Source organism: Mobula hypostoma, chromosome 8, assembly GCF_963921235.1.
Source record: "Mobula hypostoma chromosome 8, sMobHyp1.1, whole genome shotgun sequence".
In the NCBI taxonomy this organism is placed as follows: domain Eukaryota; kingdom Metazoa; phylum Chordata; class Chondrichthyes; order Myliobatiformes; family Myliobatidae; genus Mobula; species Mobula hypostoma.
Genome location: NC_086104.1, coordinates 55,982,188 through 55,998,994, shown reverse-complemented (window position 1 = coordinate 55,998,994; position 16,807 = coordinate 55,982,188). Strand labels below are relative to the sequence as shown.

The following is a 16,807-nucleotide window of genomic DNA, read 5'->3' as shown; positions in this document are numbered from 1 at the left end:
TTGTATAGTTCTACCCCAGTTGTGTTAGTTGGCAGTGGCAGTGCACACAATATATCCTCGTACACATCGTCTTGAAATAAATATCGCACATAAACCAGCAGTATTGCCTTGTTGTCCACATCGGTAGACTCGTCGACCTGGATGGCATACCACGGTGACTTGTTAAGCCGTTCCAACAGCTGTGCTTCGATGTCCTCCGCTATGTCATCGATTCTCCTTCGAACTGTGGTAGCTGAAAGAGAAGCCTGTGCCATCTTGTTAGCTGCATCTTCTCCCAACAGTTCACGGCACATGTCCTTGCAGCAGGCAGAATCAATTCTTCACCAACAGTGAAAGGCTTCTTAGCCTTAGCAATACCGCTAGCCACTAAGTACGACGCTCTCAGAGCAGCAGCATTTGTGGAGGTGCTGGCTCTCAGCACTTGCTTCTGTCCCGCTTGCTCACGTTTTTTCCGCTCAAAAAAACTCAACAGATTTTTCTTTAAGTGCAGGGTGCTTGGACTCAAGGTGCCAAAGCAGTTTTGAGGGCTTCATTGCCTCATTAGACAGCTTGTCTCCACATATCACGCACAGGGATTTGGAGCGTGCGAGTCACTGGTCGCAATAAATCCATATTTTATGTACGACTCATCGTATTTTCTGTTGAAGGAAGCTTTCTTTTTTTCTTGCACTCTCTGCCTCAGCTGTCTCTGCGTTATCATCATCATTAGGCCTTTTATGTCGTCTTCCAAAGAAACTCTCAAGCGACGTTTATTTTTACTCATACTGGCTGATGACCTCACGTGCGTTCAAGCTCAACAGTGGGCGTGACAGGGAATGAGGAAAGGTGTAGCTGACCCATATCGCTTCATATCGCCAAATCATATTTCCTCGTGGCCTGGCAGCACATGCTTTGCGGCCCGGTACTGGTCTGCGGCCCAGTGGTTGGGGACCACTGCTTTATGAAGTTAAATAATTTTGCTTTACATGATCTAAAAGTTTAAAATACTTCCTTACTATCTGATTATAAATTCAGAACACTTCAAAATCAAGCAAAGCATTGCTCAGCAGTGCTGTTGTTAATTCAGCAAATGTTCTGTGGTTGATGGTGTTTCTGTACAAGAGCATGTTATAGCGAAAGAGTCTCTTCTTAAAAACCTACAGATCTTGTGTTTTTTCATAATTAGAAAGATGCTTATTTATGCACCGCTGGATCAACAACCTAAATTAGGAAGGAGTAAAGAAGAAATGTCAGAGGTGAGGAAGTAACTACTATTTATAAGGGTTTTCCAATATTGAATTTGCATCAACTGACCAACCTACAATGAACACATTTAATCTGGAGACGTGACTCAGCAAGGACATGTTTGTACCAGTAATAATAATTGATGGCCAAAGCTAATATGTTAACTGAGCAAAAGTAATAATCAAAATTTTAAATTTTTAAAATACCTATTGAATAATTATTTGACAATCAGAATATTCTGATTTCTTTTCCAAGTGATTTCAAAAAGAGCTTAATGAAGGGAAATTTTATTATGTTATTCTATACAGAATTTTGCAACATGTTTCTCAAAATTTACTTTCAAAAATGAACTGAGGTTTTATAGCCTGATTTCTTCATGGGCTTAATGTATTGTCATGGCTCAACTTCTTCATTGCTCCATGCTTTCCTTTTCTACATTGAGAGTTAATGATTGAGGATAATCAGTTAGATATATCGTGATAAGATGCAAAGAATAAATGTCCTTTCACACAAAATTAAAAGTTATTCAAAGCATAAAATGGATAGTAACCATACTTTATGTAATTTGTGACGGATTGCACTCTATCAGTCACTTTGTAACTAGATTATGGTAAATAATTTTCCCAGCATTGTCATCTTGGATCATGCTAAAATTTACTGCTGGGCATTATTGTGAATTTATGCTATAACATGAAAATAATAGTTCATTTCAAGTAAACACTACTAAAGAGTATGTAATCCAGATGAAAATGAATATTCTTCCCCTTTATTGCTTTCTTGCTATGAATTGAAGGAATCATTAAAGGGCTTTTGACCTTACTCAAATAAGAATCAAAGTTTTATTTTGAAATTAACTTTATGATTTTTTTCATCTTTTGGATATGTTTCATTTTATCTTGTGCTCTAATTTTACTTAAAAGTTTAAACATAGATACATAGAAAGAAACAGAAAACCTACAGCACAATACAGGCCCTTCGGCCCACAAAGCTGTGCCAAAAATGTCCTTACCTTAGAAATTACCTAGGGTTACCCACAGCCCTCTATTTTTATGAGCTCCATGTACCTATCCAGGAGACTCTTAAAAGACCCTATGGTATCCGCCTCCACCACCGTCGCCATATCACATACTCACCACTCTCTGCGAAAAAAAAACAACAACCAACCTTACCCCTGATATCTCCTCTGTCCCTACTTCCAAGTACCTTAAGACTGTGCCCTCTCGTGCTAGCTAGTCCAGCCCTGGGGGAAAAGCCTCTGACTATCCACACGATTAATGCTTCTCATCAGCTTGTATACCTCTATCAGGTCACCTCTCATCCTCTGTCGCTCCAAGGAAAAAATGCTGAGTTCACTCAGCCTATTCTCATAAGGCATGCTCCCCAATCCAGGCAACATCCTTGTAAATCTCCTGTGCACCCTTTCATTGGCTTCCACATCCTTCCTGTAGTGAGGCGACCAGAACTGAGCACAGTACTCCAAGTGGGGTCTGACCAGGGTCCTTCTAGCTGCAACATTACCTCTCAGCTCTTGAACTCAATCCCACGATTGATGAAGACCAATGCACTGTATGCTTTCTTAACCACAGAGTCAACCTGCCCAGCAGCCTTGAGTGTCCTATGGACTTGGAGCCCAAGAACCCGCTGATCCTCCACACTGCCAAGAGTCTTGCCATTAATACTATATTCTGTCATCATATTTGACCTACCAGAATGAACCACATCACACTTATCTGGGTTGAACTACATCTGTCACTTCTCAGCCCAGTTTTGCATCCTATCAATGTCCTGCTGTAACCTCTGACAGCCCTCCACACTATCCACAACACCTCCAACCTTTGTGACATCAACAGATTTACTAACCCATCCCTCCACTTCTTCATCCAGGTCATTTATAAAAATCACAAAGAGTAGGGGGTCCCAGAACAGATCCTTGAGGCACATCACTGGGTGACTGACCTCCATGCAGAATATGACCAGCCTACAACCACTCTTTGTCTTCTGTGGGCAAGCCAGTTCTGGATCCATAAAGCAATTTCCCCTTGAATCCCATGCCTCCTTACTTTCTCAATAAGCCTTGCATGAGGTAGCTTGTCAAATGCTTTGCTGAAATCCATATACACTACATCTACTGCTATAGCTTCATCAATGTGTTTAGTCACATCCTCAAAAAATTCAATCAGGCTCGTAAGGCATGACTTGCCTTTCACAAAGCCATGCTGACTATTCCTAATCATATTATGCCTTTCCAAATGTTCATAAATCCTGCCTCTCAGGATCTTCTCCATCAACTTACCAACCACTGAAGTAAGACTCACTGGTCTATAATTTCCTGGGCTATCTCTGATCCTTTTCTTGAATAATAGAACAACATCCCCAACCTTCCAATCCTCCAGAACCTCTCCCATCCTCATTGATGATTTAGAATTCACTTTCCTAAATGCATGTGAATATTTCATTAATATTACTTAAATATGTCGATGACTTCAGTTTTAAAGACTGAAGGAACAACAGCCAGCATCAAAAAAAAAAGTAGTTAATTTGGTTTTAGGCAGTTTCTTTTTGTGTGTTGTGCGTTGCTTCCAGTCCATAGAAGAAGAAGAAAGCCCTTAACTCCCAGTGGAGTCATCAGGACGCCGTCATGACGGCGTTTTTTAAGCAGGCTTTTTTTACGAGGTCGAGTTGCTAGCTCGACGCTCAACCCAGCACGGATGGAAAGCATGCAAGGGAGCCGGCTGGATTCGAACTTGGGAATCTTCGCTCCGAAGTCTGGCACTGATGCCACTATGCCACCAGCCAGCTAGTCCATAGTGAGCAATCTTTTATTTAAGTCAATTTCAGTGCTGGTTTGTATGTTAACAGCATAAGTGATTGGTCACTTTTAAAATTTCTATCTTGCATCTATTCATCCTCATATAACCTGCTTTTTCTATGCAGGAGTTTAATTTCCTATGCAGGGTTTTTTTTCTAAAGTCTAGAAAGCAGTAATGCATTTTTCTTGGAAATTTCAGTTGAAGGCAATTTAATAGGAATATTCTGTGAGAGATATTTTAACTGCACAATCTATTTGTGAGGCCAGAATTTAAATATATTTATATTTAAGTGCATTTTGTTAAATACTGTTAATTGTTCCATCAAGATCTACCATCTTGTGTTTTTACTTTAAGCTTGTACTGGAAGCAAGTCTACTGTTAATTGAATGTAGTTTGTATCCTTTGCTTAGTCATGCTTATTTCTTCTATACTTTCATAATCAATAACCTTTGAACATCTTTCTTATAGGCAGAGCAAATAGTTTATGATCATTTCTCTGATGTACGCTTCATAGAGAAATTAATTAAATTTTTATCCTTGGAAGACCGAAAGGGAAGGGACAAGTTTAATCCACGCAGGTTTTGCTTGTTCAAGGTAAATGATCTTACTATATCTTAATAAAAATGAGTAAGTCTCAGCCATCATCTTACATGCGTACATATTTGCCATAAGTAATTTCCAATAATCAAGCAGCACTGATTAGAGATTTATTTCTTGCTGGTGCTACAGTGGGGCTGAATTATTCACTGATGGTGCTGTATGGTAATATGTATTCGCAAGGTCAGATGCATCGCATTCAAAGGTCAGTTTCAAGCATTATGTGCCTACTATAAATGCCTCTGTTGATTCACAAGCAACAGCAATTGCTAGATCTGATGCAGAAGTGAACTGTGACAGTGTCAACAGCATCGGAGACAACCTGAGGATAAACAAACCAACCAAAAGAGCATCTGACTCACAATGCACAACATGAATCACGCACCAATCCCACAGTCAGCGTCAAATGCGTGATTTTCAACTGAAAAACACAACACTAACCCACAATGTCCACTGCTATTTGCATTACATAGACAGGCAATGCCAAAAGATACACCATTATTAAAGTCAAATAAGGCAAACAACAGTTGCAAGGCTTTACCAGGAGTTGGACAAATCGTACTCTGACCATGCAATACCTCAATTAATTTGGCTACTGAAATTAAAACAAAAATCAACAGAATCACTGCTTGGAAGTCGAAGCAAAACCAGTAGGCTTAATAGCAGTAAATGTAATATTTTAGGATTTGCAGGAAACATTAGGGCTATGAGGTATCCACCACAAAATAATAATAATAATCAGCATTAGTCTAGGCCCAAATTTAAAAAAAAAATAAACTGCACTCACCATTGATGTTTTCAGAGAAGCACAATCTGTCTGTTGTTATGATTGGTGGCGAAAGCATCAATGATTTTCTGGATGTCAAGTGCTTTGGTCCTCCGGCTGTTTATGGCCAACAAGGCCAAGTTGCTGTTCTGAGCATCACCGCTGCTATTCCTTAAGTAGTTTTTGACGCATCTGAGGCAAGAGAAACTCTGTTCGCGTGAGGCAGATGTCACAGGCAGAGTCAGTGATATGCAGGTTAGTTTGTATAAATCTATACATCGTGGTAGGGTCTCATTAGAAATTCCACTGTGTCATTCACTGTCTGTCTTTGCTTTTGTTTTGATTCCAGCAGACGCCGAACCTGATGTAGCTCTGCAGTCAGGTTCACTTCAGTCACTCCATAGTATTGGGCCATTGGCCAAAGACAATTCTTGTCTAGGAAGAGCTTGGGTTTGGGACTCAATGCTGAGACTCCAGTCAGATCACCCCCAGTCTCAATTGAGAACTGTCTTTTCATTTCAGTCAGAAGTCTGTCTATAACTGGATAGAAACAGTGGTTGCGAAGGTCATCAGAGGATGTGACAGGTGTGCGTTCAGTTTGGGCCTCAACAACAAAATCATGTAGGCGGTGGGGTGGCTGGGCCTGTCTCCTTTCTGCTCTGTGTACCGGCCTTGACGTACAGGTCCCTTGCTCTTGCCTGAATTTCACTCCATGATTCCTCTCCCTGTTTTGCTGAGAGTGCATCGATAACAGACTGAGCCAAGTCCACAGCGGATGAAAGCTCCAAACTGGGAGATTGTAGTTGGTCTGACATGAACTTGGTGACTCGGAATAAATCCTCAAACAGAGTGAAAAGTAAAGCAAACTGCTCGTCAATCAGTCCATTTACAGCTCTGGCCTCCGTTTTCCTCCGTGCATTTGGTTGACCAATAATATCCTGTAGTGTAGCTAGAATGGCAGGGAGTGATTTCCTTATAGCCCACAAAGCTGTATACTGCCATGCCCAGCGTGTATTGGACAATTTCTTCAATTCCACGGGCTGTGCAGTTGATTCCAGTTCTCTCTGTTTCTTCATGAAAAGATCGTGGGCAACAGAGTTTGAAGAGAAGCTGTAAAACAGCTGCACAGTTTCAAAAAAACTCACCTGCTTGTTTGTACATTGCTCACAACATCCACTAAAACAAGGTTAAGTCTGTGAGCATGGCAGTGTATATATAATGCCTGCGGGACCTCTTTCCTGAACCTCTCTTGTACCCCGTTATTGCACCCAGACATCACTACCGCCCTGTCATAACACTGACCTATACATGTGTTATTATCAATAACACACTGGGTGAGTGCCTGTTCAATGCTTTTAAGAAATGACTCTGCGTCCAACCCTTCTGCTGGAGTGAAGTGCAAGAATTCTTCAAGCACTGTTTTGTTATTCAAATACTGCACCACCACTGATATTTGCTCATTTTTACTCAAGTCTTTACTTTCATCCACCATGATGGCAAAATGTCCAGCCTCCTTGATTTCTGCACTTATTTGACGTCTGACCATATCTGCCATAATACCCATAATTTCATTTTGGATATCGTGATGGGTGTTTTTTGCATTTCCAGGATTGTCCTCTATTTTTTTTTAAACTACAGTCTTACCAAACTGCCCAATTACACTGAGCAACTCAACAAAGTTTCCCCTGTTGCCAGATCCATCATCCTCCCGGTGTCCTTGCTGGGCAATGCCTTGGCACCCAGTATAGCATAGAGACTCAACCACTGCTCTCATATACTCACAATTTTCTTGGACAATCTTTGATGTCCTTTATCAAGTATATTTCCCAATCTTGAACCGTCTTGTTTTCTCAATTTGAGTTTGGCCCATGCCTCCATAGCAAACTTAGGAGCTGCACTTACATGGTGGATTTTGGAAGCCAGCCTCCAGGTTCAACATGTTATTCTCCGTAACTTCCGCCACCTCCAATGGGATCCCACCACTAAGCACATATTTCCCTCCACCCCCCCCCTCCGGTTTCTGCAGGGATTGCTCCCTATGTGACTCCCTTGTCCATTCGTTCCCCCCCCCCATCCCTCCCCACCGATCTCCCTCCTGACACTTATCCTTGTAAGCAGAACAAGTGCTACACATGCCCTTATACTTCCTCCCTCACCACCATTCAGGGCCCCGGACAGTCCTTCCACATGAGGCGACACTTCACCTGTGAGTCAGCTGAGGTGATATACTGTGTCCGGTGCTCCCGATGTGGCCTTCTATATATTGGCGAGACCCGACACAGACCGGGAGATCGTTTCACTGAACACCTATGCTCTGTGCGCCAGAGAAAGCAGGGTCTCCCAGTGGCCACACACTTTAATTCCACATCCCATTCCCATTCTGATATGTCTATCCACGGCCTCCTCTACTATCAAGATGAAGCCACACTCAGGCTGGAGGAACAACACCTTATATTCCATCTGGGTATATAGCCTCCAACCTGATGGCATGAACATTGACCTCAAACTTCTGCTAATGCCCCACCTCCCCCTCGTACCCCATCCGTTATTTATGTACACACGTTCTTTTTTTCTCTCTCTCCTTTTTCTCCCTCTGTCCCTCTCACTACTCGGCCTCCTGTCCCATGATCCTCTCATATCCCCTTTGCCAATCAACTGTCCAGCTCTTGGCTCCGTCCCTCCCCCTCCTGTCTTCTCCTATCATTTTGGATCTCCCCCTCCCCCTCCCACTTTCAAGTCTCTTACTAGCTCTTCTTTCGGTTAGTCCTGACATAGAAATATAGAAAATAGGTGCAGGAGTAGGCCATTGGGCCCTTTGAGCCTGCACAGCCATTCAGTATGATCATGGCTGATCATCCAACTCAGAACCCTGTACCAGCCTTCCCCCGCCATAGCCCCTGATCCCTTTAGCCACAAGGGCCATATCTAACTCCCTCTTAAGTATAGCCAATGAACTGTCCTCAACTGTTTCCTGTGGCAGAGAATTCCACAGATTCACCACTCTCTGTGTGAAGAAGTTTTTCCTAATCTCGGTCCTAAAAGGCTTCTCCTTTATCCTCAAACTGTGACCCCTCGTTCTGGACTTCCCCAACATTGGGAACAATCTTCCTGCATCTAGCCTGTCCAGTCCCTTTAGGATTTTATATGTTTCAATAAGATCCCCCCTCAATCTTCTAAATTCCAACGAGTATAAGCCTGGTCGATCCAGTCTTTTATCATATGAAAGTCCTGCCATCCCAGGAATCAATCTGGTGAACCTTCTTTGTACTCCCTCTATGGCAAGGATGTCTTTCTTCAGATTAGGGGACCAAAACTGCTCACAATACTCCAGGTGTGGTCTCACCAAGGCTTTGTACAACTGCAGTAGTACCTCCCTGCTCCTGTACTCGAATCCTCTTGCTGTGAATGACGAAGGGTCTCGGCCCGAAATGTTGACTGTACCTCTTCCTAGAGATGCTGCCTAGCCTGCTGCGTTCACCAGCAATTTTTATGTGTGTTGTTTGAAAGCTGTTGTAGCTTTCCACCAGTTGTGGTAACAGGTGTCAGTGAAGGTAGACTCAGAATGGAACCCGTGTCCTCCACACAGGAAATGCCTACATGTGAAGCAGAACGTAGTATCTTTCGTGATCGAATATTTCAGCCAGGAGCACAGGTCAAACCAGCCACAAATAAAAGTCTTTTGCTGATTGCCAAACTGTTGCAAAGGGTACTTTTTCAACGGGGTCCTTCCTCGGGCTGCTGGCTAACATCGCTAACAGTATTCCCACTAGCACTAAGAGCAGCTCCATCCATGTTCTCTTCTGAATCCCGCTCCATTTCTTGTTCCTCTACTTCGCCCTCACACTCCTTCGATGAACTACTGCCGTCCTCATCCCCATTTCTTTCTGCATGTCACTTTCAATTAAGACAGGCTTAGGCTGAGACACCACTGATTCCTCTGGATGAGGTCATTTTCTCACTAAAAAATCGATCCATTTTTCACGCTGCCAAAATAATGCATGTGCCAGGCCCACGCTAGCTTGTAAAAGCACAACGTATGTGTGTGGCATCTGTTAGTCTCATGAGACCATGGATCTGTGCCTGGATCCTGTGTGTGTGTGTGTGTGTATATATATAAAAATATATAAATTATCAATCTCTCGCATGAGTGAGAGTGAGTGACATCACCACCTTAAGTGATCTTAGATCACCTTAACTGATCAATGGCAAGACATTGACAACAAAAGAATCAGAAGTGTAGAGTAGATCTGACCATAGACCAGCACAGAGTTTATAACTTTATTGCTGCGTGGGTGCTATGGTAATTGGGGGTGCTGTTTCACTAGATCAACTGGAGAAACTATACAGAGAAAGCAGCTGCAATTTGTATGTCAAATTTCAGTTAATTTCTTGGTGATGCTATTGTAATTTCTGCTGGTGCTATAGCACCAGCAAGCATCACCTCAGCACTGCCACTGTCAGGCAGAATTGTGTTTCTGAGAAATTTCTCCTTTGTTATATTTGCCTAAAATTGTATTTGAAAAATCAATTACTGCAAAAGCTGTACTCGGAATGATACTAGCAAATTTTTGAGTAAATAACTTAAATCAGGGGTTTCTGGGTGATGCAGCTTGAGGGGCCAGAAGGGCCTATTCCATGCTTTATCTCAATAAATAATAATTTCCACAGCCTATGGGTTCACTTTCATGACCCTTTGCAACTCCTGTTCTCAGTATTACTTATTTATTTCTTTGCTTGGTTGCATAGTTTGTCTTTTGTTTCAGTCTTTTTGTATAGTTTTTCTATTGTGTTTGTCAGTTCTACTGTGAGTCTCCACAAGAAAATGAACCTCAAATTAGTATGTGGTGACATATATGTACTTTGAAAATAAATTTACTTTGAATTTTGAAGTTTTCTGTGAACCATTGGAGATAAAGTGAGCAGATCAGAGATGCTAGATCCAAGAGCGTTTTTACCCTAGCATCATTGCCCATGGTTATTAAATTCAACCACCAATGTTTGATTAAAAATGGGACGGTTATTGCATATATTGGGTTTACGTATGCCATCTGTGTGTGCTTGCCTGGACAGTTAATGCTTCCCATTGTGCAGTGTAAGTGGTTTAATCATTTCCTTTTCTGGCTTGTCACTTATTTCAGTGTAGTTTTATTCGCACCACCGTGTTCCTTCATGCTCTCTTTACTCACATTCTGTTTACTTATCTACAATATGGCTGTTATTGTGTAGTGTTCTGTATATATATATATATATAATCACTCAAATTATAGCAGAATATTCTGTATATTAATACTTAAGTGAATGGGGTAGGCATCTTTAAGATATTTCCACACCACAGTGGCTCCTTTGGCACTGGTCACTTTAACATTTTTGGAAAAGTTTCCATTTCTATGAGTGAATAGATTTGGGTCTGATTCTAACTTTCAGTGAAGACCATGGCTTGCATGTTAAGATTATGAAAATATAGCCAGAGTTCCACAGCCTGGGATCACAACAACTGTGCAGCCTTTCTCCTGAGACCTGTAGAATTGATCTGAAACCATTTCCTGATGTATTTGCCTTTTATAAGGGATGTTTCAGGACTATGATTGAACCCCTGTGTTTTCCATGTTTGACGTCACTGTCAGTGTCCATTGATTCTGAATGTTCAGACTTTGGCCAAAAACATATTTGTGATGGTGAAGAAATAAAGTACTTTCTTGGTATGCAGAACAATCTATCTGCATGAGGGGATGAATTAACAACTGCTAAATTCCATACATTCTATATGGATTCCACAGATTTTAAAGTAGCAAATAGAACCCAACCACTTAAGGAGAAAGAAAATGAGGCAACACAGACCAGTTCGTCTAACATAAGCAGCTGGGAAAATAGTATAATATTAAATTATTCTCACAAGGCACATAGAGAAAAAAATATACAAATAACATTCTTCTTTGAATTTTTCAGTAGTATTCAAGGAAGCTCAACCAATAGACAATAATTATCATTAACTACCTGACCAGTATTTTTCCTACATGAAATTAATATAAGAACATAGCATATTTGTGTTTACTTTCACCATTCCTGTTCCACCAGTCAGAAAGATCTTTGATCTATTGTCTCCGTATTATTTTCCTGCGTTAACCTATATCATTTAATTCCTGTAACATGTGAATGTGTTAGCCTTGATCAAGTTTCCACAGCTGACTTGAAAGCATTCAAAGAATTCCATCTTCTGATTGAAGAAATCTCTTCTCTCTACTATTCTGATAGTCAATCCCTGGTTCTTGATAACTGAGCCAAGTTTATAACTTGATAAATGGCGGCTTTATTAAAGCCCTTTAGAATTCTGTCCATTTCCTTGAGATAACCTCTCTTTTTTATATACGTTCAAGTGAGATCAAACAAAGAAATTTCAATAGTTCCTTAAGTTGCATTTTGAATGTTATTGATATGTTTTTGTTCATTTTTTCATGCTAGGGTTTGTTCAGAAACTTTGACACAGCCTTTTTACCGGTTTTAAAACCACATTTAGAACGTCTTGTCTCAGATTCTCATGAAAGTGCTCAACGTTGTGGAGCTGAAATCATTGCAGGATTGATACGGGGTTCCAAACACTGGTATCATGAAAAGGTAATACCATTGGTTTTATACTCTGCACACTAACAATTTAAAATAAGGGAAATATTTGCATGTTGCCACAGAATTAGATCAGTTGTATTTAAAATTCAGAATTGATGGTCAGAGTAGTACATTTTTTATTAAAGCAAATTTTCTGTTCTGGTTTGTATCTAAAATGCAATTTGTCTTCAATCCATTTGTAACGAGAAAAGGATAAGTCTTGAATTGTGTTGCATGTAAGTTTGAAGACAAATTATATAAATCTGGCTGCCATTTGAAATGTTCATATGTTCATACTGGTTCACTGGTTCCAGATGTTTCAAAGAGCAAAACAAGTACGATTACTATTTCTTATGCCAGCTGTTTTCCAGCTAATCAAGCTTGCCTGCCAAATAAATTGATTGACTTGTATTAATTGTGTTCATGAGTCATCTCTGGCTTAAAAGTACGATTCCTTTATCCCTTTAAAGTCATCATTTTTCAAAGTAATCTTAAGTACCTTTTAAGCAATGAATTGAAATCTTATTTCCATGAGTGTTTTAACATTTAATAATAGATAGTAGTAATGATGATAATGGATTTGAGTTATTTGCACATTTGAAGCATGGGTAGTTTTCATGATAGTTTAGGATGGGAGATTTGAAATTTCATTTTGGGTATTGATGTTAAGATCAACTCTCTTTTAATGCCAATTTATTGAAATAGAGTTAAATTATTTTCTGATTTTATAGGTAGAGCAACTGTGGGAAACTCTCTCTCCCCTTCTTCGAACTGCTTTGTCCAGCATCACAGTGGAGACTTACAATGACTGGGGAACGTGCATTGCCACAGCTTGTGTAAGAAATAAAGACAAATAATTGAACTGGGCTACACTATAGTTCCATACTTCCAAGTATAACATTTTCATTTGTTTTACTTCTAATTTAAAATCTATATCTTTATCTCATTTATGCGATAAATCACCTGTATAAAAATTCTACTTCGTGCATGTTAAAATGAGCTTGTAACTGTAAAATTAAACAGGTAAAAAATGTAAGAATTGTATTTATGCATACTCTGAAGCATTAATTTTGTAAGTAACCATCCCTATAAATGACCCGACACAGACTGGGAGATCGTTTTGCTGAACACCTACGCTCTGTCCGCCAGAGAAAGCAGGATCTCCCAGTGGCCACACATTTTAATTCCACATCCCATTCCCATTCTGATATGTCTATCCATGGCGTCCTCAACTGTAAAGATGAAGCCACACTCAGGTTGGAGGAACAACACCTTATATTCCGTCTGGGTAGCCTCCAACCTGATGGCATGAACATTGACTTCTCTAACTTCTGCTAATGCCCCACCTCCCTCTCGTACCCCATCTGTTATTTATTTATATACACACATTCTTTCTCTCTCTCTCCTTTTTCTCCCGCTGTCCCTCTGACTATACCCCTTGCCCATCCTGTGGGGTTTTTTTTTCCCCCTTCCCCCTTTTCCTTCTCCCTGGGCCTCCTGTCCCATGATCCTCTCATATCCCTTTTGCCAAATCACCTGTCCAGCTCTTGGCTCCATCCCTCCCACTCCTGTCTTCTCCTATCATTTTGGATCTCCCCCTCCCCCTCCCCCTCCCACTTTCAAATCTCTTACTAGCTCTTCCTTCAGTTAGTCCTGACGAAGGGTCTCGGCCCGAAACATCGACTGTACCTCTTCCTAGAGATGCTGCCTGGCCTGCTGCGTTCGCCAGCAACTTTGTGTGTTGCTTGAATTTCTAGCATCTGCAGAATTTGTTGTGTTTACACCTATAAATTATTGACTTTAATTATTAAGTTTACATATCCCTTACAATATTGTACAAATATTTGAAAATGTTTTGTATGAATTTATGAAGTCTCTAACAAAGATCATGCTTATATGTGGGCTCTTGGTTTTAGTTGGTGATTTAAAAGTATATTAATCTTTATTTTACAAAGAAATTAGTCTGGATTGAATTAGTTTAAAAGGCACTGCATTTATTTACTGTGTTCATATCATCAAAAGCTTACTAAATATTTTAAAGGTAATAAAAGGCAATCAAACAGTCAATTCACAGAAAAATATTGGGGTTTTTAGAGATGAATGTTGGTCAGGATACCAGGAGAATACCTTGCTCTTTTCAGAAATAAATGCCATAAGATCTTTTGCAATGATTGAATTTATTTCTTTAGGAGAACAGGGACCCCCGTAAATTGCATTGGCTTTTTGAATTGCTAATGGATGCCCCATTGAGTGGGGAAGGAGGATCATTTGGAGATGCATGGTAAGTGATTCATCACTTTATAATTAAGTAGTTTTATTCTTCTTAAAAACTAAGTTAATGAAGTCATACAACATAAAAATAGGGTGTATGTTAACTATCAAGTACCTATCTCTACTCATTTACCTGCACTTGGTCTGTAGTCTATTATGTTTTGGTGATACAAGTGTTTGTCCAGGTGTCTCTTAAATACTATGGTTCCTGCCTCCTTCACAGGAAGTATGTTTCACATTGTTACCAAGAAAAAAATCTGCCTCAGATCTCCTCTAAACTTCTTGCTCCTCTGGTTTTGGATACCACTGCTTTGGGGAGAAGTTTCTTACTAGCTACCATACCTCTACCTGTCACAAGTTTGTATACCTCTATATCAGTATCCCATTCTGATTTTCTCTTTTGGCAAAAAAAAAATTGAAACTTGAATAAATGCTGGAAGAAAGAAGATAAAAGTAAAGTGTTGGTAAATAGAAATAGGTGGTAACAAACAGTTGTAACAAAGTATTTGAGAGGACAAAATAACTTGACAGGGCAAAGGCGAGGAAAATAGAGGTCAATATTTGCAATTGTAAGATCATCCTTTTTGGAACCAAAGAAACTGAGAAACTGTCGGGTGGAAAAGAGATTTGATAGTTATCAAAATCATTGGACAAAAAAAAAGGAAAATAGATATTTAAATACAGTATCTTGAAATACTCTTGGGAGGAGTGGCTGTGATTATCCTCCATCTGAAGTTTCATGATGGATACTTAGGATAGCTGTATAAACCTCTGATTGGGTTCAGTGCAGCTTCTCCATAACTACAGTCAAAGAGAAGGAGCGTCATTTTCAACTTAAAATGGAACTCTTTACTTGAAGTGATATCACTGCAAGTAAAGCGTTCCATTGTAATTTGAAAACACTTGTGTTCTTGACTCACAAGTGCATGAGGTTTGTCAGCATCCACAGTGATTTCAAGTGTCTTCCTCATGCCATTCTCCTGCCTTGCATAATCCTTTCCCCAGCTATCTACGCTGGCAAAAGATTGCAGAGAAAAAGCCTGTTCAATGCAACATGATTCTTTAAGCATCTTGATGACTTATCCTTCAGTATGCTAGGTTCTGTTTGCTGAAGCTTGGGCATCTCATCTGAGAAGGTAAAGTAATGAGAATGAGATGCAGAAACATGAATAAAAATTGTCTGAGTCTAGGAGGTTGTGGAAAGGAGCAAACTATTTAAACCATAAAAAGCATTCAATAAAATGGGTATATCATCAAATGAACATTATCTTATTGTTAGAACTATCTCAAATGGGAGAAAAATCAGTTTTTCTATAGAGTGCTGCAGAAATTAAGGCCATTCTTTTTCTCTCCTTGCTTCCCCTCGTACCTCTGAACCTTGTAAGGATGAAAAAGGATATTAGAATTTTCAATAATAACATAGATTTGTATCAGATATTGGGCAAAGGTGGGAAAATGTGTTGAGTGTAGAGAAGGCTCACCCTAATGCAAAGGTGGATCAGTCTTAAAGGATTGCTTGACTTTGTGCTTCCAAACAAGGTACTGAATTTCAAACACATTCGTTGAGGCACTGATCCTCCCTCTTGCTTCACCCCCATTTAGCCCCAACCTGAATCAGAAATTTTGTGATATTGCCATACAGTTCAAAAAGTGGAATTGCGATGTCCTTGATTCATACATCTTAATGTGTAGATGTTTTGTGTGTTAACTAAAAAATTGAAATTCCACTTCTGTCGAAAAACTTCTGGGATGCCAGAACATTTCAGCCTTGCCAGTCGCTATTGTGTATATTCAAAGCTATAACTTAACATACTAGTCTGTGAATACATTTCATAAATCTGAAATGCTTCTGATAATAAGACAAAACATCAGAGACTAGTTCAAATCTTCATTAAAGTCTGTTTTTAACAATGTTGGTTTGTTGGTGTAAAATGTTAGCATACAGATTGGATGTGCTATTTGATTGTATAATGCAACTTCTACCTGCACATTACCATCTGAGCAGACGATATCGTCATAAAGTATTTATTGACAATGAGGAAATTACAAGCTATTTGGAGAGCACAGCACAGAATAGAAAGATATCCTTTTAGAACAGAGATGAGGAAGAATTTCTTTAGTTCATTACCACGGACAGCTATGGAGGTCAAGTCATTGGGTATATTTAATGCCAGAGGTTGATAGGTTCTTGATTAGTAAGGGTGACAGATGTCATGGGAGAAGGCAAGAGAATGGAGTTCAGAGGGAAAATTAATCAGCCATGATTGAATGCAGAGCAAACATAATGAGCAAAATTGCCTCATTCTGCTTATGTGTCTTACGGTCTTTTCTGGTCACTTGTAACTTTGCAGTGCACACAGCAGTAGGTCACCTACTCTATTCCTGGTAATAGGGCTTTGTTATACTTAAGTATGATAGGGTAGGGAACAAAGAGGGATTATATGGCAGAAAATATTTCCTGTAGGATTCAATGCTTGTAATATTGGAAAGGTAATTTTAGTACTAATCACTTCAAGCAAAGCATGTACTGATAGGAAAT

General features: G+C 39.9%; 1 protein-coding gene across 3 annotated transcripts in view; it reads left to right on the top strand.

The window, feature by feature from the left end:
* LOC134350545 (proteasome activator complex subunit 4-like) overlaps positions 1-16,807 on the top strand; it is a 149,056-nt gene that overhangs the window by 104,454 nt on the left and 27,795 nt on the right. For all 3 annotated transcript variants that reach the window (XM_063055875.1, XM_063055874.1, XM_063055876.1), the window contains 5 exons: positions 1,166-1,235; positions 4,503-4,628; positions 11,857-12,009; positions 12,729-12,833; positions 14,187-14,278. In XM_063055875.1, coding sequence (XP_062911945.1) covers positions 1,166-1,235; positions 4,503-4,628; positions 11,857-12,009; positions 12,729-12,833; positions 14,187-14,278 — 546 coding nt within the window. The remainder of the gene's footprint in view (positions 1-1,165; positions 1,236-4,502; positions 4,629-11,856; positions 12,010-12,728; positions 12,834-14,186; positions 14,279-16,807) is intronic.